Genomic DNA, 25,957 nt, shown 5'->3' with positions numbered 1-25,957 from the left:
CACACCTATGTGATCATAGGGGCTAACTAAATACAAATGAACATGATGTAAATAAACAATGATAACACAAATAATACTTTTTTTTTTAAATGCCATTTTATTTCTATTGAGATGTTTACATTTTAGAATGTTTATTTCTAGTCTTTTCATTTTTATTGTACAATTCCATGTCTTTCTATGCTGCTGCTGCAACACAACATTTTTCCCAAATTGGCATCAATAAAGTACTTCTTATCTTATCTTATCAGAAACTCAGGCCAAGTAAGCATTTTGTCTCCGACAGTCTTGTCCAGTTGTGTATATTCTAAACCCACCACTCAGGGACAGTTTCATCCCACAGGCCATAAGACTGTTAAACACCTGAACTTTTGAAAGAACATCCATCTGTTTGCAACTCATATATATCAATATTTAAATTACTAGACTATTCTGCGCTATTTCTATTATATTCTGTTTCTATTCAATTTTATTTTATCTACTTGTATTATTATCTGTTTTATTGTGTTGCTCTGTTGGAGGAGCCTGTGACCTAAGATTTTCATTGTCATATCTACACTGTAGCTATGCACACATGACAATAAAAGCCTTGAACCTGGACTCTCTGACCTGTGCTGCTCCAGCTCGGCTCCGCTCCTCAGGTTCCTGGCGGAGCTGTTGTGTCTCTGCTCCTCAGCTTCAGGCTCCAGAGAGACGCTGCGCCTCAGGGCCGCGTGCCTCCTCTCCAGCCGGGCCACTGCCTGCTCCATCGCCTCTCTCTGCTGCTTGTCCTTGGACTCCAGGATCTCCTTCTCCTTCCTCCTCACCTTCTCCTCCTGCCGCGCCACGTTGGCCGTGAACTCGTAGGTTTCCTGGAGCTGCTGCAGCTGCTGAGCGCTGTGCAGGTGGAGGCTCAGCTTCTCCTGCTTGTCCTCCAGCTCCTTCTCCACCTGGAACAGCGTGTTGTCGAGCCCCGGCGGGATGTCGCAGTTCCCGTTGTTTCCTCCTCCGCTGCGCTCCAGCATCTCGGCCGCTCTCAGCTTCTCCTCGGCCAGCGCGGGGAGGAGTCCGTCAGAAACGCTGGCCAGCTGTCGCTCCTTAAACTGCAGCCTGTGCTCCGCCTGCTTCACCAGCTGCTCCTCCTGGGACACTGCTGTAGCGTCCTGCGCCCCCTTAATAATAATAATAGATTACATTTAATTATCTTGGCGACCTGGTAAAACAATGAGGTTTAGCATGGGTATTTCAGGATATCTGTTGGGAAAATAGTGAATGTAGAAGTCAGAATTTTGAGGAAAAAAAGTCAGAATTTTGAGAAAAAGTCAGAATTTTAAGAAAAGTCAGAATTTTAAGAAAAAGTCAGAATTTAGAGGAAAAAGTCAGAATTTGGAGGAAAAAGTCCAAATTTTGAGAAAAAAAGTCAGAACTTTGAGAAAAAGTAAGAATTTTAAGAAAAAGTCAGAATTTTGAGATTTTAAGAAAAATTATTTTGAAATGTTGAGAAAAAGTCAGAATTGTCCGATCTAGTACTGTGCTAGAACGTAGGCATAACACGCAGCAGGAGTTTTGTGTGAAAGATAAAGCCCTTTCTTGCATTTGATATATTGAACCATTTGCTCTAATTTAATCACATTTGTTTTGACATGGTGACCAAACAAACAAACAAACAAACATTCTCCTGCGTCTCCTTCAGCTGCTGGTGCCGGTCTTTGAGTCCGTGGTTGAGGTGCTGCAGAGTGTTTCTCTCCGCAGAAACCTCCTTCTCCAGGCGCTCCCTCTGCTGCCGGAGCCCCTCCTCCAGCTGGCCCAGCTCCTTCACCTGCGCCTCCTTGAAGTCGGTGTATCGCGTCAGGGCAGATCTCGCCTCCTTCCCGCCAGCGTCCTCCACGTCCGTCCGCTCTGAGGCCTCTTTAGCGCGGAGGAGTGACTCTCTGATGTCAGCCAGGGCCCGGCGCTCCTCCTCCAGGCGGCGGGCGTCCTCCCGGGTCAGCAGGATGGAGGAGGCGTCGTGTTTCTCCCTCAGCTGCTCCTCCAGACGCCCCACCAGGCTCAGCTGCTCGCGGTCCTGCTCCTCCAGGCGCCGGCGCTCCGTCTCCAGACGAACCTTCTGCTCCTCGCGCTCCCTCTTCAGCCTCTCCAGCTCTCGGTAGATCTCCGTCTGCTCCGCCGCCTCCTGCTGCTGCCTCCGCTGTTCTTCATCCTCCTGCTCCTCCTCTATGTCTTCCTCCCGATGCACTTTCTGCCGCTGGAGGTCCTCTGTGTGATTCTCCAAGCGTCGCTCCTCCTCGAAGCGCTCCTTCTCGGCCAGGAAGTCTTGCAGGCGGCTCTCGATGTCCTGGCTGCGCGAGCGGAGGCTCTCCTCCTGATGGAGGATCCTCTGCTGCACCTCCTCAGACTCTTTGCGCTGACTCTCCACCTCCTGCTGCAGCCGCTCCAGCTCTGCCTTCTCACTCTGGTGCTTTTCCTCCATGTCCTTTATCAGCCTCCTAAAGCAGCAGCAACACAAATATTTTACATTTATGTTCCTCATATCTTCCACAACCTCAACAGAGTTTCTCAGGATTATCTAAAAAGGTTTTCTTGATGAAGGTATTTCTCAATTGCATTTAAAACATTTAAATGCATCCATCTCAAGTGTCACAGTATTCAACATTACATTGCTTCTGCTGCCATCTCCTATCCTATGCTCTCACTTTACAAAAGGTGGTTTTCTCGAGTGAATTCTCTGATTGAATTTTAGAATAGTAATTTATAACTGAAACCCGATTTCCAGATGCAAAAGAAAGAAGAAATAGCCAACAACTGTTATGACTAAACCCTGTGAATCTTGTATGAGTGCATACTCAAGACTTTTAGCTTTTCAGACTTGTACCTTTTCAGCTCCAGTTTCTCCAGCTCTTCTCGCTGCTGTCTCTCAAACTCAAGCCTGTAAACACAAAACACTCCCATCAGCTTCCTTTACTCTTATCACCAAAAAGTCCACTAACACATCGTCAACATTAAACACCACAACAAATAAGGTGCAATAAATAAAAGCAGCACAAAATGACGGGCGTACAATGAAATGCCAGGCAGTGTGAAAAAGCAACGATACATTCTCTACTCTCAGGCGTTAAAATGGAGACACAAGCAGCCGGGTGGAGTGCAAAATAATAATAAAAACAGACAGTGATGGGTCAGGTTTAGAGACGGGACGAATCAACACACGTCTGGGTCTAAAAACGGGACAGTTAGACAGGAAGTGGACGGCTGAGTCTACCTGAGGAAGACGGGGCCCTTCTCAGTGAAGAGACTGTCAACGGGACAGGGTTTCAACAGTTAATTCAACAACTTAAAGTGTGCATAGATGACAGAACACTGTGCGCTTAATACATTTAACAAAACACACTGCTGCTTACAGAGTAGACATGTTCTGTTCTCGACAAATAAACCAAACAAATCTCTCTTTACAATAATTTAAAAATAAATCTTGATATATAGCGACAGTAACCGGACAGAATACACAAAGAACGTTATCTGGTTTTTATTTGCATTATGTACTTTTAGTTATTTATTTAAACAAATTAAAATGTTGTGCTTTTGGTTGTACATGTTGTGTATTATTTGATCACAAATAAATACACTAAGAACAAAAGGTTCAATTTCCTGAAAAATGGAGAACAACAAGCGCCATAATAATCCAGCAATTATTCAGCTGACAGTTCGTCCTGAAGCTCACAACGTGAAAAACATCATGAACTGTCTAAAATAAGTGGGGGTTATCCTCTGGAGAGCATGAATAGGCTCAATACATATCATAGGGAAGAGTTTATTATGGTAAGTTGCAGTAACTACAAAACATATCAAGGCAAATTAAAGGATTTAGTTTAGACACATAATATTGATCCGCTTTAAGCTGTAGACTAGGGTGGTCCTTAAAGTTGAGAGTGGGAAAGTCTAAGATCCAACCCCAGCTGCTGGTGTAGCAGCCCAGCTCGATGAGGGAGGGGTACATGTTGTCAGATTGAGGAAAACATTCACCAGGAGAGTTTTCTTCACTAATAGAATGAATTCTGGGGGTAGGAGCTTAGACTTTCCCACTTTCAACTTTAAGGACCACCCATACTTGCCAACCTTGCCAAGTGGTAGTGGATCGCCGGAGCTGTTAGATTAACATTAACATGCTTATTGTAGTTGTAAGTGTAATGCCTTGCGAGTTGTCGATTCTTGTTCTGTTTTCTGTGACTATCTTCCTCACCATGCTGAACATCCTCTCAGACTTTCAGTTGCGCGCGCTACTAAAGAGACGCGCTACCATGGAAACCGAACGATGGTATAGCTGTATTAAAGTCCGAGTGGGAACAGTCGTGAGTAAATCTGATTTTGTCAGAAATGCGGGAGAAATATGACGCAGGGGGGAAACCGGGAGAGGGCAATGAAATCGGAAAATCGGGAGGGTTGGCAAGTATGGGACCACCCTACGTGAGGCTAAACTTCAAGGTTGATGAGGGAGGGGTAAATGTTGTTGGAATTTGAATACAATTCACCAGGAGAGTTTTCTTGACTAGTATAACGAATTCCGGTGGTTGGAGCTTAAAATAAGTGAATTCAAAAAATGTACCTCTCACGAAGGACCACCCTACCCTAGACCTTTAGAAGTGGTTTTTCCCTTTTGTATAATGAATGAAGCTCAATAAATTGCTATGATTTTCATCAGATACACAATGGAAAAAGCATTGCTTAAATGTGTTCCATGGAATACATTTTACTTAAATAAATGGATAGCTGCAGGACTAATAGCTTCATTTAGCAACACATCAATACACACACAATGCTTTTCAAAAGGTGCATTAAATGTTGATGGTTTGATGACAATAGGGGAAATATAGATTAGAAATTGGTTATATTTGTACATTAAATATGGCAGTGCGTTGCAGGTTTTCTGCAGATCACATAGAGCAAAACTATTAATGCTACCCTGATATACAGCAGGATCCTTCTTTAAAGAAGGAAAAACAGTCAAATTATGTTAAATAAATAGGACAGAGTGGAGTCTTGCTCAGAATATATCTAAAAGTGGGTTGGAACAAATCATTTCAAAACACAACTCTAGAAAAAGTGTCCGTTTACTCCTCATATATCATTTTAAACTTCATTCATTTTGAACTAGTAGTGAAACCTTTGACTCTGTGGTGTTTTATTAAATGTCACCTATGTTTTTTTAACCCTTATCATTGCATGAAGGCATAAAAGCATGATCTCATATCCGCTCTGATAAAAACAATAGTACCGGGGGGGTTTTAGATGCAGAGGGGGGATGCACTGCAGCGGATCATTGCATGCAGCAGCTGATGCTATCTGTGTGTTCAGACACTCACCCCGGGTTGTAGAGCATCACAGTGGACAGGTTCTCACAGGACGTGGACAGATCGGTCATGGAGAGGCTGAACGTAGAGAGGACGCCACTCTGAGGGGGAACATCATATATATCACCTTTCAGCAAAACAAATGAACTTCTAAGTGCTTTACAAGAAGAAATGAAGACGTTAAAAGTAGTTAAAAAGAATAAAACAAGTCATAATGACCAACGATAAAGTAGAAACAAAAAAACTGCGAAATAAATAACAAAGCTAAAAATACACATAATACAAATGATACAAATATAGCTGTTTAGACACTACTTAAAAGCCGGACTTAAAAGATGGATTTTTACTTTATTTAAAAATGTATAAATATATTCTGCTCCTGTGGAAGGTTACATCAGCAGTTTGGAGCGTAATGGCCAAATGCAGCTTCACAAAATGCTCTGAAGTGAGAGCAGATTCAGTTTAATATTCGTGTTTTCAGGGAACTCGCTCAGACGATCAAATCTCACCTTTCGTTTCTCCCTCAGCTTGGCCGCCTCTTTGGGATGGTTGAACCGAAACATGTTGGTCCTGCCGAGCAGAATCACCGCACCTGGACGACAACAGAAAGGTCTTTCATACATCTGGAGATTCAACATGTTCCGAGTGTATTTTGAGTGACTTTAAAAGATCCCCTATTCTACTGTTTTTCATCAATATATTACAGCTCTCAGATATATACAAACATGTCTCTGAAGTGTTTGGCTCCAAACACCAAACAGATCATTGCAGCATTACCCATAATCCCCTCTGTTTCCAAAGTGCTGAATCTGTTACTTTAGATGAAAACAAGGAGCCCCTCCCCACGCCCCTCTGAGAGACATTTGGTTACAAAGAACACAATGGTGCTCTAGGAGGAGATTCAGGTGATAAGGGGGGGGGGGTTATCTTGGTTGCTGATTGGCTAATGGTTACACAAGACAAAACATCGTTATGACATCATAAAGTGGCCAAAATCTGATCGGCTCATTTTCAGACAGGTTTTTATAGAAATGGATCAAAAAGAGAGAGAATCTTTGTTCCTGAAACTTTCAGAGTCTCTTTCCACAGAGGGGACACATGTTGATGTAGAAGAGACATGAAGAAGAGGGGACACATGTTGATGTAGAAGAGACATGAAGAAGAGGGGACACATGTTGATGTAGAAGAGACATGAAGAAGAGGGGACACATGTTGATGTAGAAGAGACATGAAGAAGAGGGGACACATGTTGATGTAGAAGAGGACATGAAGAAGAGGGGACACAGTTGATGTAGAAGAGACATGAAGAAGAGGGGACACATGTTGATGTAGAAGAGACATGAAGAAGAGGGGACACATGTTGATGTAGAAGAGACATGAAGAAGAGGGGACACATGTTGATGTAGAAGAGACATGAAGAAGAGGGGACACATGTTGATGTAGAAGAGACATGAAGAAGAGGGGACACAATGTTGATGTAGAAGAGACATGAAGAAGAGGGGACACAAGTTGATGTAGAAGAGACATGAAGAAGAGGGGACACATGTTGATGTAGAAGAGACACGAAGAAGAGGGGACACATGTTGATGTAGGAGAGACATGAGGAAGAGGGGACACATGTTGATGTAGAAGAGACATGAAGAAGAGGGGACACATGTTGATGTAGAAGAGACATGAAGAAGAGGGGACACATGTTGATGTAGAAGAGACATGAAGAAGAGGGGACACATGTTGATGTAGAAGAGACATGAAGAAGAGGGGACACATGTTGATGTAGAAGAGACAGGAAGAAGAGGGGACACATGTTGATGTAGAAGAGACATGAAGAAGAGGGGACACATGTTGATGTAGAAGAGACATGAAGAAGAGGGGACACATGTTGATGTAGAAGAGACAGGAAGAAGAGGGGACACATGTTGATGAAGAAGAGACATGAAGAAGAGGGGACACATGTTGATGTAGAAGAGACATGAAGAAGAGGGGACACATGTTGATGTAGAAGAGACATGAAGAAGAGGGGACACATGTTGATGTAGAAGAGACATGAAGAAGAGGGGACACATGTTGATGTAGAAGAGACATGAAGAAGAGGGGACACATGTTGATGTAGAAGAGACATGAAGAGGGGACACATGTTGATGTAGAAGAGACATGAAGAAGAGGGGACACATGTTGATGTAGAAGAGACATGAAGAAGAGGGGACACATGTTGATGTAGAAGAGACATGAAGAAGAGGGGACACATGTTGATGTAGAAGAGACATGAAGAAGAGGGGACACATGTTGATGTAGAAGAGACATGAAGAAGAGGGGACACGTGTTGATGTAGAAGAGACATGAAGAAGAGGGGACACGTGTTGATGTAGAAGAGACTTGAAGAAGAGGGGACACATGTTGATGTAGGAGAGACATGAAGAAGAGGGGACACATGTTGATGTAGAAGAGACATGAAGAAGAGGGGACACATGTTGATGTAGAAGAGACATGAAGAAGAGGGGACACATGTTGATGTAGAAGAGACATGAAGAAGAGGGGACACATGTTGATGTAAAGAGACATGAAGAAGAGGGGACACGTGTTGATGTAGAAGAGACATGAAGAAGAGGGGACACATGTTGATGTAGAAGAGACATGAAGAAGAGGGGACACATGTTGATGTAGGAGAGACATGAAGAAGAGGGGACACATGTTGATGTAGAAGAGACATGAAGAAGAGGGGACACATGTTGATGTAGAAGAGACATGAGGAAGAGGGGACACATGTTGATGTAGAAGAGACATGAAGAAGAGGGGACACATGTTGATGAAGAAGAGACATGAAGAAGAGGGGACACATGTTGATGTAGAATAGACATGAAGAAGAGGGGACACATGTTGATGTAGAAGAGACATGAAGAAGAGGGGACACATGTTGATGTAGAAGAGACATGAGGAAGAGGGGACACATGTTGATGAAGAAGAGACATGAAGAAGAGGGGACACATGTTGATGAAGAAGAGACATGAAGAAGAGGGGACACATGTTGATGTAGAAGAGACATGAAGAAGAGGGGACACATGTTGATGTAGAAGAGACATGAAGAAGAGGGGACACATGTTGATGTAGAAGAGACATGAAGAAGAGGGGACACATGTTGATGTAGAAGAGACATGAAGAAGAGGGGACACATGTTGATGTAGAAGAGACATGAAGAAGAGGGGACACATGTTGATGTAGAAGAGACATGAAGAAGAGGGGACACGTGTTGATGTAGAAGAGACATGAAGAAGAGGGGACACATGTTGATGTAGAAGAGACATGAAGAAGAGGGGACACATGTTGATGTAGGAGAGACATGAAGAAGAGGGGACACATGTTGATGTAGAAGAGACATGAAGAAGAGGGGACACATGTTGATGTAGAAGAGACATGAAGAAGTGGATTTTGCATAATAGGTGACCTTTAAGACAATTAATGATGATTTCTCTTCAGACTTCTTCCTCACCTTGGTTGAGCTGCGACCGCTCCGTCACCTGAACTCCGTTAACCGAACACTGAGCTCTACCGAGCGGCACCAGAGTCACTTTCCCGTTCTGGTTCTCAAACCTGCAGTGCTCACTCTCCAGGTCCAGACCGTGCAGGACTGCAGGAGGAGGAAATAAGACATTAATGCCACTTACTGCCAAAAACTGAGTCAACATCTGCACAGTTACAGTATCAGTTAAAGAAATACTATGTACAATATCAAATAAGACAGTTCTTAATAGACAAAGAAAGAGTTAATACAGAGGATTAGGTTCAATCTTCTTGGGGAAAATATGTCTAAAGTAAGATAGATATATAGACATAAGCGTTTTTTAACTGTCAAAAACAGTTTTATTACATGAGTTTCTCCGTCAGATATCAAACTACTTCTGGCATGAAAGGAAGAACATTGTTTGAATCTATATATAATGACAACTAGTATATTAAATGTCGTTTATCTAATGTCCAAACATGTGACCATAATTATCGAGTGGGAATGTATTTACACATGTCTATTTGCCCTGATTTCCTTTGTTTTTCTGTGGCGCACATACACATCTCCAGTGAAATTAAATACATAGAGAAAAAAAGATTTTCCTTGTTTGTTAATCTGTACATTTTCCCTTACATCTTGTTAAAAGAGAACAGGCTCATATGACAAACTCACTGATGTCCTGCTCCGTGGACGCGTCCTCTCTGCCCACATATGTCCGTCCCTCCTGAGGAAGAAGAAGGAAAAACACAGAGAAGTTTAAAAGCCAGTCGGCAACAGAAAGACACGAAGGCACACACTCAAAGACACTTCATTTTGCAAAGCTGAAGTCATTATGGAGTCTCTGATGTGACATTTCAGATTATGAAATGAAATACGCTGCTGGATGGACAATCTTGTACTAATGCACATTCTCAAAATATTGAAGTGACTGTTATTTTGTATAATATTGATGGTTGTGTTTTTATTTAGGTCTTAATGTGTGCATATGTAAAAATGTGTCCGTTGATTGTGTATATATATAGGATATACATATTTGCACACATATTTTTATATATTTGTTTTTGTATTCGGGATTGTGGGAGACGGTATTACGATCTCGCTGTCTGTACACACAACCTGGAAGATTGACAATAACGTTTACTTTGACTGAAAATTAAGTTAAAATGTTTCAGGATGTGTTTGTAACATTCGTTCAGTTTTTTTCTTTTAAAACCTTGATGAAGACTTTACTCAAACCAGATATAACAGTAGTGTGCACCAGGTAAACAACACTTAGTTAAATATCATAAATAGATCATTTGGGCCTCTGTGCTCCAGGAGAAGTGATTTCTGACCTTCAGATGGTACAGGATGATGCCGGTGCTGAGGAGGTCGTCGTCGATGCCGATGAGGTGAGGCAGCTCCGAGTCCAGCACTACGCCGATGCCCTCCTTCCTCAGAGCCAGAGTCTCCTCCTGGACACAACATCACACACAGGTTAGCGTCAAGTAGCTTTGCACATACATAAGTACTACAAGAGAATCATCCATTTAAAATTGAAATAAAAATAAACAATAAATTACATATTAAATTAACAATAATATAACAAGGATATAATTTGCAAAATATTGACAAAAGAATGTAAAATGGGCAAAAATAATATTCCTATTTTGCAAATAATGTGCGTTTATGAAAGGCATTTGATTTTGAGACTTGAACTCATAAAATGTGCAGTGTCCATGAGGCAGGTTTGGACACAAGGGTGACAACAAAGTAAAACCTCAGCTATAATTTCACAAAACAATCTAAGTTTTGCACAAAATAAAAAAGTTATTAGTGAAGGAAAAATCCTTTTAGGTGACGATTCAAGAACAAAATAAAAATCGGAATTGAATATACAAATAATATGAAGTGCAAAGTACAACCAGGTTTTTTTTCTTCAAGCAAACATCAGCAGAGGTCATTTAAACATATTGCAATGCGACAGTCCACACAGCGAGCATGAGAAACATGAGTGATGAACAAACTCACCTTGAGAATGTTCTGCGTCTCGTTCCACTTGTTGGTCCACTCTTTAGTCAGCTCCAACACCTGCACACACAAACAATAAACACTCGGTAACAGGTGTTAAACTCCTCAGAAGAGCAAAGATCAACACATACAAAAATACACATTTCCAGTTCATGAATGTTAAATAGTTATCTAGTTTAGTACAGGAGTCATCACACTTGAAACTTGAAAAAGATTGTGAACATTGATGTGAAAGACTCACTCGGGCTTCATTCTGGTGCAGTTTCTCCTCCATGCTGAGAGCAGTGGGCGAGTCCAGGAGAGCAATCTGACGCACAGACACACACAGTTCAAAACACTACATATAATGATCATAACTGTTCAAACTAGTAGCATATTTCAGACAAAACATAACATTATGAAAAAGTTCAGAGCAGATTCAAAATAAAACCAAACTTTCTGAAAAATGACATGAGCTGTTTTTAATGAATCGTCACTTTCCCTCTACTATGGCTGCGAAGGATCCTTATTTCCATTATCGATTCATCTGTGCCGATTATTAGTTTGAATAATAATTGGGTAAAGAAAAAGTTAGAACATTTTAAAACATGTCCATTCTATTTTCTCAGAGTCAAAAGTCCTTAAAAATGTCTTGTTTTTTTCCACAGGCCAAAAATAATCAGTTTAATGTGAGATGAAACTGAGAAAAAAGGAATATATATACACTTGAGAAGCTGTATATGGCATTTTCAGAATACAAAATATTTATAAATAACAATAAATTGACAAGCCATTGATTTTTTTCTGTGGACCAGCTGTCCAGCTTCATCTGCACAGCTTCTACCATATTCTCTTTCTATCATATTCAATTTTATTTTATTTACTTGTACTGTTTTATTGTGTTGCACTGTTGGAGGAGCCTGTGACCTAAGATTTTCATTGTCATAACTCAGTGGCGAACCGTGTCTATCACAACTGGACCTTCTGTAGACACACACACACACACACACCCTCTGCCGCCGCCACTGCCATAACTACACTGTAGCTACAGTCTGCACACATGACAATAAAACCCTTGAAACTTGATCTTCTTTTAGTTCCTTTGTTTAACCATTACAACACCTGTGCATACGCCTGAGCGAACCTCCCTGCAGTCAGAAACAGATCCAGTGTGTGTGTATCTGGCAGTGTTTGTTTACCTGGTTGCCCTGAACCAGCAGAGCCTTCAGGCGGGCGATCTCATTTCGCAGTTCTCTGATCAGCCGGACGTTGCAGTCCTCGTTGATGGTGGGTTTGTTGATGATGTTCTTGGCTCGGTTAGCGTAGCGCAGCGTGCTCAGCGTCTCTCCGTAGTTCACATCGGCGGGGGAAACGTCTACAAAAAGACATTTAAAGTTACATCAGACAATTTGTGTGTGTAGGAGCCAAAATGCTACTTAGCCTGAGTTTATTATTTGTATTATTATTATTATTTGTTTACGTCACTTTTATTTGTATTTGTTGAGCACCTCTGGTAATCGTCACATGGGTGTGGTTTGTGTGTATAGGTCACCTGATTCATGTCGGGTGCGGGTGACAGAGGGTGAGCTTGTGCCGACATTTTTTTCTGTTGACCGTTTTTGTCCATCTAAGTTATTGTGTGTTTTGATGTTGTTTATTAGATATCTTCTACCTTGGACGCTTCTCAATGAGTCCCTTACTTGGACTATATTGGACCAACACTGTCATCTTCTATATTACGAGGGTTTCCTCCTTCAGCCTAGCGCTCCTATGCACTTTGGATTTGACTGTTTTTGTGTTTTCCTGTAACCCTGTCATCTGTGTTTGTCTATTTATTTTTGATCATTATTACTATCTAACTTAATTTTGTTGTTGCCTCTATCCCCCGGATAGAGAATAGTAGAGCTTGGGGATCCCTACATTGTGCAGTGTTTTTTAATTTCTTATTCTTATCTACGTACCTTACTTGTCATGTCATGTCTGAGCTGTTCTGCTTTGTGTTGTAGAATAGAATTAGGAGGGATGAAACCCTCTTTAATGGCCACACATGCAGAGCACACAGTGACATTTGTTCTCTGCATTTAACCCATCCTAGTGCCAGGAGTCTAGCACTAGGAGCAGTGGGCAGCTATACAGCGCCGGGGAGCAATGGGAGTGGGGGGGAAGGGGGGGGATGTGAAAATATATATATCTTCAACCTATCTTACTTCAGTATGTACTTTCTCATTGAAACCGCGTCACAGTATAAAGCCAAGCTTAGCCTCTCGGCGACTCAAACTGAACTGGGAATTGAGCCGCCACAGTGTGTTATTAAATGATTCTGTCTCACTGGCGATCATGATGGTTTTGGAGTTTCCGCCCAGGCTGTCTTTGAGCAGCCAGGTGAGCACCGAGTCTCTGTAGGGAACAAACACAGCCTTCTTCTTCAGGTTGGTGTTCCCTCCATCCTGAGACATGTCCGCTGGAACACAAACAGATCCTTTAATCAGTCAGCAAGTCAGCAAACATAATAAAAACAGACGGATGAAAGGGTAATTATTTATATTAAAGGTCCCATGTCATGCTTTTCTGGTTATGACCCGTCCCCTTGTGTTATGAAGGTTTTTCTGCATGTAAACGGTCTGCAGAGTCACAAACCCTCAAAGTACACCATGTAGCGAGTAAAACTCTAACACAGAAAATACCTGTCTATGCTGCCCCAGAACGCCTCGTTGGGGATTTTTATTTTTCCATATTTTTTCTTCCTGGGTCGTAGGGGCTAAGTGACGTAACGGCGTGTGTGTGTGAGGAAGACTTCCTCACACACACACTCAGTCAGCCTTATCTTTTCTCAGCCGCAGCTCTGCGGATTTCTCAGCGAAACTCAGCCTGAGCACACACACAAACTCACAGCCAGGCTACGAGTGTGTGTGTGTGCTCAGGCTGAGTTCAGGCTGAGTTTCGTGTTGTCTCGCAGACCCCACGCAGCAACCAGGAAACGACACCACTAATCCAGCTCACACTGTCCGCTCCTCGAGCCTCAAAGGGCGGAGCAGCGAGCCCCGCAACGTCCCGCCAACACGGCACCCAGACCCCACGCAGCATTCTCATCTGTTTGTCATTACTGGTGTCATTTTCTGGTTGCTAACAAACGCCATTGTAAAACATAATCACTGATGTACCGCTGTAACGGTGGTGGACTCATTAGAACAGAGTGGGCGAGCTGACCAATCAGAGCACAGTGGGCTCACGGGGGGGGGGGGGGGGGGGGGGGGTTTAGGAGCTCCAACAAGCCGTTTAGGACAGAGAGTGAATACACATACTATACAGAGATGCTGTATGAGAAACCAATGTGAGTTTGGAACATTGAACAGTATAAATCTATTCTAGTAGACCTCAACAATGGAATTATGATCAGTAGAAATGGCCATGACATGGGACCTTTAAGGTAAACATATTCACCATCAACTAGTTGTTGATTTACATGCATATTAGCAGTATATTGGCTCTTTATTAGTCATTATAAAACACGTATTAACGCCTTATTCTACATGACCATATTCTCCCAGTAATAGGCAATTAGTTAAGAGTTTTTCCACAATAACCCTCTAATTAGTGCTTATTTATTGTAAGTAAGGACGTTGTTGTACATGAGTTTGGTCTTAATATGCTCAATATGCAGTAGCAGTACCACAAGAATAGCCATTCTCTCATAATAACACCAAACAAATATGGTATATTCTTATGTAACAAGACATGAAACTAAAAGTGTTAATTGTGTCAAAATAACAGAAAATGTGGTATTTCTAACTCCGAATATGTTCCCTATTCTAAAGTGAAGTCTTGTTCATAACATATAAGCTAGTAGTTTGTCTCCAATATGTTAATGAACAACTAATTGATGGTGAATAAGTGTACCTTAATATAAAGTGTTACAGGTGAAAGTTTCAAAACTGATTTGAGAGAATGTTCTGTTTCTTACCTAGAGCAGAGATGACGTTGCCCAGGGTGACGAGGGACTTGTTGATGTTTCCTCCCTCCTTCAGTCGGACGCCCGTGGCTCCCGTGGCGTCGGCTCGCTCGCTGCCGGCCAGGTCCACCAGGTGGATCTTACTGACCGTCTCACTGGGCATCTCTGAATCAAACTTAGCCTAAACAAAAGACAGAGAGGGTATTAGTCTAAAATGTGGTAATTTAAAATCTCACATTTTTGGGGGGCTAAAAACTGCTAAAAACCTTAGTTGAAAGATATCAACTTGAATTATTTTTGAATGTTTAAAACTGTTACCTTTGGACAAAGGCTACTTATTATCTATACTTTCAGTCAAATACAAACAAGATGTCAGTTTAAGGAAATGTTGCAGAGCAGGATGAATGATGTGTTATTTTCTGCTGCGTTAGTTTTCACTTACAACAAAATAAGTTGTTTTTTTTCTAAATGTGATTGTAGGATGGTTACATTACTCGCCTACGTTCAACCACCTGCTCCAGACTTCTTCAAACTGTTGTATTTCTTGGACACATTTCCTTTTTTTGGCATCCTTATGCTGTTGTTTGATGACTGAGTTGTTTTCAGAGCAAACTTTACAAAATATTTAAGACACTTTTTTTTTTTAGTGTCAGTCTGTGGTGTCCAGTTGCCTCCACAGAGAAAACTAACCCTCTGTAGGGAAATGATTTAATCTCCGGAGTCTGTTAATAGTTCCTGACCTGTGTGAAGTTGATGGTGAAGATGGCGTGCGAGCGGCTGCTGACGTCGTTCATGCTCGTGCTGGCGGTGGTGCGGTTGATGTTTCCGGCCTCCATCAGCTCCTCCACGTCGCTGTAGTTCTGCACCAGGTGTTTGGACAGATCTGAGACAGAAGAAGACACATGAACCAAAGGCAAAACAACAACATGTTTAGCAGCTAGCTACTTGCATACAGATTGAATATTCCTACTCAATTTAAAGACTGTAAGATACAATTCTACAATATATCAATATTCCAATCGATGGATGGATGGATGGACTTGCACTATTTTATCTGTATTATTGTGTTGCACTGTTGGAGGAGCCCGTGACCTAAGATTTTCATTGTCAAAACTACACTGTAGCTATGTACACAGGACAATAAAAGCCTTGAATCTAAAAGATAACATCATTTTAAACTGCTGTGAGAACAAAATACCATCCTGAGATATTCACTTTAACTTCATTTCATTTCAAACCTTTATTTACCCAGGTGTATCCCATTGAGATCATTGATCTCTTTTTCAAGGGAGACCTGCTCAAGTAGGTTCCACATGAAACATAAAAACATAAACAGAGCAACAAAAAGGACATCTTACAGCATCATTACAGGGATTACAATTTACATAACTATCCACATGAGCAGGTACCAACAGCTTCCGATTGAGTAGCATCCAACCGAGCTTTAAAAAGATTTAGTGGCACCAGATTGCTCAGTTTCCATTTAATTTGCAGACTATTCCAAGACAGAGGAGCTGCGCATCTAAAAGCTGTCTTCCCTAAGACAGTCCTAGCAGTTGGCACATTAATAAAACCACAGCATGCGATCTCAGGCAGTAGCCACTTACAATTCACCGTGAGATCAGGGAGCAGATATAAGATGGAAGTTTCCCTAACATGGCTTTGTATATAAAAATGTACCAGTGACTGAGCCTCCGTACAGTTAGTGAAAGCAAACCAGCCCTTGCATACAGGGTACAGTGATGGGTTAATGCTTTACAGTTTGTCACAAATCTCAGTGCACTGTGATACGCAGCATCTAACTTGACCAGGCAATGGGCAGGTGCATTCATATACATCAGATCACCATAGTCCAGCACAGGTCAAAAGGTCACAGTGACTAGCCTTTTCCTGGCCTCAAGCGAGAAACAGGACTTGTTCCTGAAGAAGAAACCTAGCCTAACCCTCAGCTTTTTAAGCAGGTTATTGACATGAAGTTTAAAAGTGAGACAATCATCAAGCCAGATACCAAGGTATTTGTAACAGGTAACCACTTCAAGTTTGATTCCTTGCGTAGTTACAATATCTACAACAGGCTCTGGTGTCTTTTTAGCTTTAGAAAAGAGCATTACCTTCCCAGACTATAAAGCTGACCTGAAACCAGACTACAGAAAGCGTAGAAATGACATTGTTGTACAAAAAAGAGCAAAAGACTAACTCGTACTCACTAAATAACTAACTAAAACTAGCAACAAGAACATTTTACTGCACTTTCTAGCCTTGCTCTGTAGTCTCACCTTCTACATACGGGCCGTCCTTGGGGTGCTCCCTGACTCTCAGGTTGTAGGTCTGAGTGGACTTCCTCCTCAGCAGGTCTCTCACCCTCTCGTTGTAGATCTCCAGGTAGCTGAGGAGATAAACCAAAAGGAAGACATGGCTTTAATCCCAATTTACCTTTTTCTATCTGCTTTAAGTCCAAAGTGTATTTTTAGCCTCAAAGACAAAGCGTTTCATCCCAAAAATGACTCCTTCCTGATGCTAGTTGAATATGCTACCTGCTCCCTGTCAATCATTCTGTTTGAGAGCAAGAGGAAAGTTAGGGGACGCGGTTATCGATCAAACTGAGGATGGACGGTGATGATTAAGTTCTTTCACAGCAATATTAAAAATGTGATTTATAAAGATGATTTCAGCAAAGATTTGGCACCTGTGCTTCAATGTAAGGTTATTGGAGTTTGATGCAGCATGAGTTACATTTGCTATACTGCTTTCTTTTTAATTAACAATAGTGTTGGTATATTTAGCATTTTACTCAATTGTATATTTTAGATCTCTATCTATTCTGCATTTAAGTTTCATAATTGGTGTATTTCATTTTACTATATTTATGTTACGCACCAATATTAGCAACATTTTTGACCTGAAAGCCTACTCTGCAATAAACTGGATTGTGAAAATGTGAGCAGAGCAGGTGTGAATCTGGCCTCACCTGACTTCTGCACGAAATGAAGCTTCATCCCATCGAGTGGTCGCAGCGATACGAGTGAACAAACCTTCACAGAACCTCGGGATCAGACCTGCGTCTCCCTAAAACAACAACAACAACAACACACACACGAAAATAGTTCAGTGAGATCCTGCAATATCAAACACACAGCCAAACAACTAGAGGCTGAAAACCAGTGTTGATGCCAGAGACATTTGGAAACATCGATTCAAATAAATGTGAGATTTAGTTTCTGCAAAATCTCCTAAACCCCATTTTCCACCGTGAGGAGGATAAACATGTTGACAGTATTTATCAGACATGCGTCTTTAATTCCTTCTTACTATCTTCCATCACCACAAACATCTGTTTCTGATCTGAGTTTACATTACATTACATGTTACTTGTTAGACTTACATACTCAATACCGTGGGCAATCCCCACAGGAACAATTTGGGGTGAGGTGTCTTGCCCAGGGACACAACGACATGCTGACTGCAGTGGGGTTTGAACCTGTGCCCCCCTGATCCCAACACCAACACACTAACCCACTGCGCCACACGCCCCTATACATGCAACAATAGTGTATTTAAGTCGTTGATCAAAACTGTATTGAATAATAATAATACATTGTATTTATAAAGCGCCTCCTTGTACACAACATGGTTCTTTACAGCCATTATAATGACAACAGGTGTGCGAAGTGTTATGGCAATTATGGTATTAAAGCTTAATACAGTGTAATCCTAATGAAATGTAACTGCTGTATCTTGGGAATGGCATGTAAATGTATGTGTAGTAACAGATGTGTTCACAAAGGGTTTTATGACACTACAGGAAGGTAAGGAAGACATGTGCTCTAGGGGGTTAGCTGTGACACCCAATTGTTCTTTGTAGGGTGTGAGTTTTGCCTACTGTCATAGGGCGAGCACCTGGACCACATGTTGTTGTGTTGTCATGTAAATGATCTTTGCTGTGTCCCTATAAGAGTTGCTGTCACACACAGAGCAGGACGCACTCTGAACGAGTCGTCATGCTTGCAAGCATTAAACGAAGATCTTAAAAGACTTTATATCGATATTGTGTTTCTTTGCATATTTGCCTAACTCATCATTTTCTCTAGACAGCAGCTGATTTTAAGTTGCTATGACAGAAGTTACTGTTAACCAAAGGCACATAAATAGTAATCCCACTGTTTTGAGTGGTGAGGAGAACGAATATATATTTAAAACGCTGTAAAAAGCAACTCACAGGATTTCCCATCATGGTGTAAGACTTCCCCGAGCCGGTCTGACCGTAGGCGAACACGCAGGCGTTGTATCCTTCAAATGCCGCCCTCAGCACGTCAGAGCCCAGATCTTTGAACACCTGTGGAGAAAATGTGAGTTTTTATTTCTGCTTAGAGCTCTTTAAGGCTTCTGTCGCCAAGCTAACTGGTGCGTGAGATGATATAACAGGTTTCAGACGCATTACTGATGCTGCAGAGCTGTAAAGGGACATGTCCGACTTTGCTACTGAAAATAATCCAAAAAGACAAGGTTTGTCAAGCTGTATTAGACAGAGGGCAAAAGTCCACACATCCTTTACTCAAGTAGAAGCACAGATACTTGTGTTTAAAAATACTCTGGTAAAAGTAGAAGTACTGACTAAACGTCTTTACTCAAGTAAAAGTAAATAAGTAAGGGCTTTGAAATGTACTTCAGTAAAAAGTACCCATAACTAGCAGATGTTTTAAAGAGTACCTGACCTCCCTTTATATTAATAGAACTATAATGTCATTGTTAGCTAATGAATGTTTCCATGCTGAACAACGGCAACATGACAACGTTTCCATTGGTCCCTCTTCTTTAGAGAAGACCAGGAAATGATGGATACACGGATCGTGTTCAAATCAATAGGCACGCAATGACTCTGAAGAATAATGATCACGCATCAAACATACATTCAGACTAAAGGAACCAGCTGTTTGGAAAATGAGAGAAGTAGAAAGTACAGGTATTTGTGTTCAACATGTAAGAAGTAGAAAGTACAGGTATTTGAGTTCAACATGTAAGAAGTAGAAAGTACAGGTATTTGAGTTCAACATGTGAGAAGTAGAAAGTTCAGGTATTTGAGTTCAACATGTAAGAAGTAGAAAGTACAGGTATTTGAGTTCAACATGTAAGAAGTAGAAAGTACAGATATTTGGGTTCAACATGTAAGAAGTAGAAAGTACAGGTATTTGGGTTCAACATGTAAGAAGTAGAAAGTACAGGTATTTGGGTTCAACATGTAAGAAGTAGAAGTACAGGTATTTGTGTTCAACATGTAAGAAGTAGAAAGTACAGGTATTTGTGTTCAACAGGTAAGAAGTAGAAAGTACAGGTATTTGTGTTCAACATGTAAGAAGTAGAAAGTACAGATATTTGTGTTCAACATGTAAGAAGTAGAAAGTACAGGTATTTGTGTTCAACATGTAAGAAGTAGAAAGTACAGGTATTTGGGTTCAACATGTATGAAGTAGAAAGTACAGGTATTTGGGTTCAACATGTAAGAAGTAGAAAGTACAGGTATTTGAGTTCAAGATGTAAGAAGTAGAAAGTACAGGTATTTGAGTTCAACATGTAAGAAGTAGAAAGTACAGGTATTTGAGTTCAAGATGTAAGAAGTAGAAAGTACAGGTATTTGAGTTCAACATGTAAGAAGTAGAAAGTACAGGTATTTGTGTTCAACATGTAAGAAGTAGAAAGTACAGGTATTTGTGTTCAACATGTAAGAAGTAGAAAGTACAGGTATTTGTGTTCAACATGTAAGAAGTAGAAAGTACAGGTATTTGAGTTCAACATGTAAGAAGTAGAAAGTACAGGTATTTGAGTTCAACATGTGAGAAGTAGAAAGTACAGGTATTTGAGTTCAACATGTAAGAAGTAGAAAGTACAGGTATTTGTGTTCAACATGTAAGAAGTAGAAAGTACAGGTATTTGAGTTCAACATGTGAGAAGTAGAAAGTACAGGTATTTGAGTTCAACATGTAAGAAGTAGAAAGTACAGGTATTTGAGTTCAACATGTAAGAAGTAGAAAGTACAGATATTTGGGTTCAACATGTAAGAAGTAGAAAGTACAGGTATTTGGGTTCAACATGTAAGAAGTAGAAAGTACAGGTATTTGGGTTCAACATGTAAGAAGTAGAAAGTACAGGTATTTGTGTTCAACATGTAAGAAGTAGAAAGTACAGGTATTTGTGTTCAACAGGTAAGAAGTAGAAAGTACAGGTATTTGTGTTCAACATGTAAGAAGTAGAAAGTACAGATATTTGTGTTCAACATGTAAGAAGTAGAAAGTACAGGTATTTGTGTTCAACATGTAAGAAGTAGAAAGTACAGGTATTTGGGTTCAACATGTATGAAGTAGAAAGTACAGGTATTTGGGTTCAACATGTAAGAAGTAGAAAGTACAGGTATTTGAGTTCAAGATGTAAGAAGTAGAAAGTACAGGTATTTGAGTTCAACATGTAAGAAGTAGAAAGTACAGGTATTTGAGTTCAAGATGTAAGAAGTAGAAAGTACAGGTATTGAGTTCAACATGTAAGAAGTAGAAAGTACAGGTATTTGTGTTCAACATGTAAGAAGTAGAAAGTACAGGTATTTGTGTTCAACATGTAAGAAGTAGAAAGTACAGGTATTTGTGTTCAACATGTAAGAAGTAGAAAGTACAGGTATTTGAGTTCAACATGTAAGAAGTAGAAAGTACAGGTATTTGTGTTCAACATGTAAGAAGTAGAAAGTACAGGTATTTGAGTTCAACATGTAAGAAGTAGAAAGTACAGGTATTTGAGTTCAACATGTAAGAAGTAGAAAGTACAGGTATTTGAGTTCAACATGTGAGAAGTAGAAAGTACAGGTATTTGAGTTCAACATGTAAGAAGTAGAAAGTACAGGTATTTGAGTTCAACATGTAAGAAGTAGAAAGTACAGGTATTTGTGTTCAACATGTAAGAAGTAGAAAGTACAGGTATTTGAGTTCAACATGTGAGAAGTAGAAAGTACAGGTATTTGAGTTCAACATGTAAGAAGTAGAAAGTACAGGTATTTGAGTTCAACATGTGAGAAGTAGAAAGTACAGGTATTTGAGTTCAACATGTGAGAAGTAGAAAGTACAGGTATTTGTGTTCAACATGTAAGAAGTAGAAAGTACAGGTATTTGAGTTCAACATGTAAGAAGTAGAAAGTACAGGTATTTGAGTTCAACATGTGAGAAGTAGAAAGTACAGGTATTTGAGTTCAACATGTAAGAAATAGAAAGTACAGGTATTTGAGTTCAACATGTAAGACGTCAAAGTAAAAAGTAGTCAGAAAAATAAGTAGTGGAGTAAAGTACTGATACCAGAAAAATGTACTTAAGTACAGTAACAAAGTATTTGTACTCCACTACTTCCCACCTCTGGTATTAGATATTATACATGTTATTATAGGCCGTACTTTTACTTCCAGCTTTATTACCACATACCGTAAGATAGGATATTTAGTAATGGGATAAGTGTTTTATGTCAGAAGTACCATCTATGTTTCGATTTCATGCCGTACATTTACAGGTTTATAAACACAGCAGGACATATTTATACAAAATATAAAATAAAAAGCTGTGGGTATTAGTATTTACCTTTTCCTGGGAGACGAATGGGGAGCTCTTAGAGTCCATGGAGTCGTAGGAGAAGTCGTATGTGAAGGTTTTAATTCGATCCCGCAACACTTCACCAGCGGTACCATCGGGGATCTTTGGAGAACAAGAAATGTTTAAATAAAAACGCAGCTTCAGCTAAAATGTGTTAGGATCATTTTCAGCCTAAATAACTTCCTGTTTTAACAGCGTATTCTTGTGTTGGTTAAGGTTCAAGGTTAGTTTATTTGTATAGCATATTTTAAGACACAGAAGCAATTCAATTAAATAAATACATTAAAAAGTACCTTCAGGTTGGTGATGGAGGTTTTGTTCCCTTCCATCTTGATAATGCATTTTGCGGTCAAGTCCTTTTCCCTGTAAAAGAACAATGTCAGTGATGTAGCCGCAAAATATCAAATAAAAACATTGCTTATTTTATGATATAAACACAGGGGAGATTATTATTATTTCCAAATTCATCGCGTCAGCATTCACAGCATCTTTTGGAAAACATTTGATCGTATGTTGTTTTTTTGTCTTTCTTTGAAAAGTATCTCAAAGTAAGATATTTCTGATTCTGAGAGGTTGTTGTTGAATGTGTTGTTGCATTGTTTCAATATCATTGTAATCATCATCATTACATCTTAAATGATCTCGATTACACTTTGATATTAAACTTCCTGTCTTCCTTACTCCAAAAATACAAAAAACGGACAGTCTAATTTGATGACAATTGAAATGCATATTATAAGATACATATTTCTATAAGTAAATTATTTATATGTTTATACTTGTTCAATTTGATATAGTTATATATCAAATGTGTCTTTGATTTCAGCGACATCTTTATTTCCTTAATTTCCTGTTATAAATAATACCGTGAAAGCGACTTCATAATATTTGAATCGTACATATAAAATACACAAGTTATGCCAATTGTGAAAATCTTCGTCACTCACAGAAACATAGTATAAAACAAATCTACGTTTATGTCTATACTTCTTTATTTTATGTGTTAAAGTTAGGGCTGCTCGATTATGGCAAAAATCATAATCTCGATTATTTGGTTCAATAATTGATATCACGATTATTAAAAACGATTATCCATTTACTTTGAAAACATCCATTTATTGAAAAATAAATGTGAACAGTATGTTTTTAACAGTTGATTAACCTGAACTTTAAGTATAATTCAACTGAAAAACCAATAAAAAAACGTTTTAATTAAATTAAAATAATCGTTTTATTTCGATTATGTTGTTTTCATAATCGTTGCAAGCCAAAATCGTAATTGTGATTAAAATACGATTAATTGAGCAGCTCTAGTTAAAGTACATCAATAAGTCTTAGCTTAACAGCTAATAAAACCTTTTTCCAAACTGTAAGGGCAGCAGTACATGTCCTGTAATTATTTTATACTAGGGCTGCTCAATTAATCGTATTTTAAATCGCGATTACGATTATGGCTTGCAACGATAACGAAAACAACGTAATCAAAATAAAACGATTACTTTTTTATTATTACTTTTTTTTGGTGGTTTTTCAGTTGAATTATAAATAAAGTTCAGGGTAATCAACTGTTAAAAACATACCGTTCACATTTCTTTTCTCCAATAAATGGATGTTTCCCTGTCTCTTAACCGCCATTTAAAATGTACTTCTCACAGTCTCACAGTCCCAGATGTTGTGTAGTCTAATGTTCACAGACAAACTAGGTTAACAACATCAATTCAATCCACATGACTAAACATGAATTGTATCAGCAGGGCGACATGTTGGTTTAGTCATGTATACACTTCTGTCTCCACCCTGGTTTGTCCTCAGGCTCAACAACGTCCTTTATATTGAAGCAGAAACACATTTCAAGTCCTCACTTTCGGTTTAAAAGAGTTTGAACATTAGACTTCTGTAAGTTTAGACAGCAGTAGCAGCTAATGAAGCAACCTGTCTGTTATCTTAAGAGAGTGACACAATAACTGAACACATTACGCAACACTGTTAGCTCTCATTATAATGGAGGTTAACTCAGACCAGAGTATTAAACATCGTTTTCTCACACCGATATGTTGGGCAGTCTTTTTCTGTATTGTTTGAAATGTGGATGCATTTAAATACACAATCATTTGTGTAGCTTAATGGGTCAAATACCGTGAATTCGGGATGATAAAATGTTCCTACTTCTTAAGCTAAACGAACTAGGGCTGTTTGTCTGAGACTTCTTATAGAAACACATCGACGTGACAGGACAGCAACACAAACATATGATGATATTTTAGATTAGAATGCATTGCTGTAGATGAAAGTACCCAACAGCATATTCAGAAGCTTAAATTGTTACAACAATAAACATCTATAGCAGTGAAATGCAACATATACTTCAATGCTGCAGTAATATTAATCCAAAAACATAATATATCATGGTTCGACACTGACAGAAAACATTTGAATTTGTATACTTTAAGCACATTTCCCTGGTGATACACTTTTACTTAAGTAAGGCTTTGAAGGCAGATGTTATACTATTCAGTTTGGTATTAGTACTTGAAGAAGAGGATCTGCACCCGCATCATTCTGCAGCTACTTCATTACTTTCTACGTTAAAAATATAGTATATTTTGTATCTACAAGTACTATCTCTTTGCTCTTACTATTTCCCTCTCTGGGACTCAAAAAGCTATTCTGATTCTGATAATAATCACACAGCTGCACCTGCTCTGCCTCCCATGGACAAGCAGGAGTAAATATGCTCTCAACCTTTGTTTAAATCACTGAATAAAGACCTGGTGAAAATCTGAATCTTAAGGACTTAAGGTTAAATAACAATAGCTTCACTATTATAACAACCTTTAAAAACGTAGTGAAATTGAATTCCTGAGTCCATTCATGCCAGTTACATTCTCCCAACGGCTACATCTGTCAGTTAGCATAACACAAATAACGATATTATGCCATTTTATCTTCAGAAACATGACATATGATGTTAAATAACGTTATTATTGTCCTTAACTCACCTCCTGTTCATGGGTCTCACCCGGACAGCCACCCGAACAGATGCCATCTCTCATGTCCGTTAAATCCAGATTGTTAGTTAGCCTCACAATGCAAAGCTTCGAGCTAATTAGCTAGCAGGCTAACCCACTAGCATGAGCCTCAGCGGGATAAAGAGGGCAAAAGTCGCAAAGATAACCGGCTGACTGCACAGACAATGTAGAAATTACACAGATATTGGTGAGGAGAAGAGGGAAGCCACCGTGGACAGGTGTTATAGTTGTCCGGTGACACTGCTACACCGTCCCCGTGTGAACCGGGCTCACATCCATGGTCACTGTTAGTTTAGCTTGTTACAAAAAGCAGCGGAGTAACGGGCAAGCATCAGCTGATGAAAACACAACATCTGTACGGAAGCCGGGAGAGGACAAAAACACAGCTGGAAGTTTGATCAAATGTTAAGAACATGACAAACCTTTCAGAATTGAGGTGGAAGAAGTACTCAAATATTGTACTTAAGTAAAAGTAGAAGTACCAGAGTGTAGGAATATTCTATCTCAATTAAAAGTCCTGCATTAAAAATGTTACTCAAGTAGAATTACATAAG

At 39.8% G+C, this 25,957-nt stretch overlaps 1 protein-coding gene across 7 annotated transcripts in view; it reads right to left on the bottom strand.

Annotated features, from left to right (window-relative positions):
- The window catches only part of kif16ba (kinesin family member 16Ba), a 39,565-nt gene extending 13,822 nt beyond the window's left edge, over positions 1-25,743 (bottom strand). For 4 of the 7 annotated variants that reach the window (XM_034225040.1, XM_034225041.1, XM_034225039.1 and 1 more), the window contains exons 1-21: positions 25,374-25,743; positions 22,668-22,737; positions 22,363-22,476; positions 18,975-19,091; positions 17,727-17,824; positions 17,035-17,144; positions 15,499-15,641; positions 14,771-14,939; positions 13,139-13,270; positions 12,009-12,184; positions 11,072-11,137; positions 10,831-10,890; positions 10,155-10,274; positions 9,493-9,544; positions 8,806-8,943; positions 5,831-5,913; positions 5,334-5,422; positions 3,236-3,268; positions 2,849-2,902; positions 1,649-2,462; positions 607-1,148 (exon numbers count right to left, since the gene is read on the bottom strand). In XM_034225040.1, the coding sequence (XP_034080931.1) occupies positions 607-1,148; positions 1,649-2,462; positions 2,849-2,902; positions 3,236-3,268; positions 5,334-5,422; positions 5,831-5,913; positions 8,806-8,943; positions 9,493-9,544; positions 10,155-10,274; positions 10,831-10,890; positions 11,072-11,137; positions 12,009-12,184; positions 13,139-13,270; positions 14,771-14,939; positions 15,499-15,641; positions 17,035-17,144; positions 17,727-17,824; positions 18,975-19,091; positions 22,363-22,476; positions 22,668-22,737; positions 25,374-25,420 (3,227 nt within the window). In that variant the 5' untranslated portion in view covers positions 25,421-25,743. The remainder of the gene's footprint in view (positions 1-606; positions 1,149-1,648; positions 2,463-2,848; positions 2,903-3,235; positions 3,269-5,333; positions 5,423-5,830; positions 5,914-8,805; positions 8,944-9,492; positions 9,545-10,154; positions 10,275-10,830; positions 10,891-11,071; positions 11,138-12,008; positions 12,185-13,138; positions 13,271-14,770; positions 14,940-15,498; positions 15,642-17,034; positions 17,145-17,726; positions 17,825-18,974; positions 19,092-22,362; positions 22,477-22,667; positions 22,738-25,373) is intronic. The other 3 variants (XM_034225042.1, XM_034225038.1, XM_034225043.1) reach the window with 1 other exon arrangement.
- Between the last annotated feature and the right edge of the window lie 214 nt (positions 25,744-25,957).

Source organism: Gymnodraco acuticeps, unplaced genomic scaffold (genome assembly GCF_902827175.1).
Source record: "Gymnodraco acuticeps unplaced genomic scaffold, fGymAcu1.1, whole genome shotgun sequence".
Taxonomy (NCBI): Eukaryota; Metazoa; Chordata; class Actinopteri; order Perciformes; family Bathydraconidae; genus Gymnodraco; species Gymnodraco acuticeps.
Note: the sequence above shows the minus strand (reverse complement) of the source record. Positions and strands in the feature narration are given on the sequence as shown.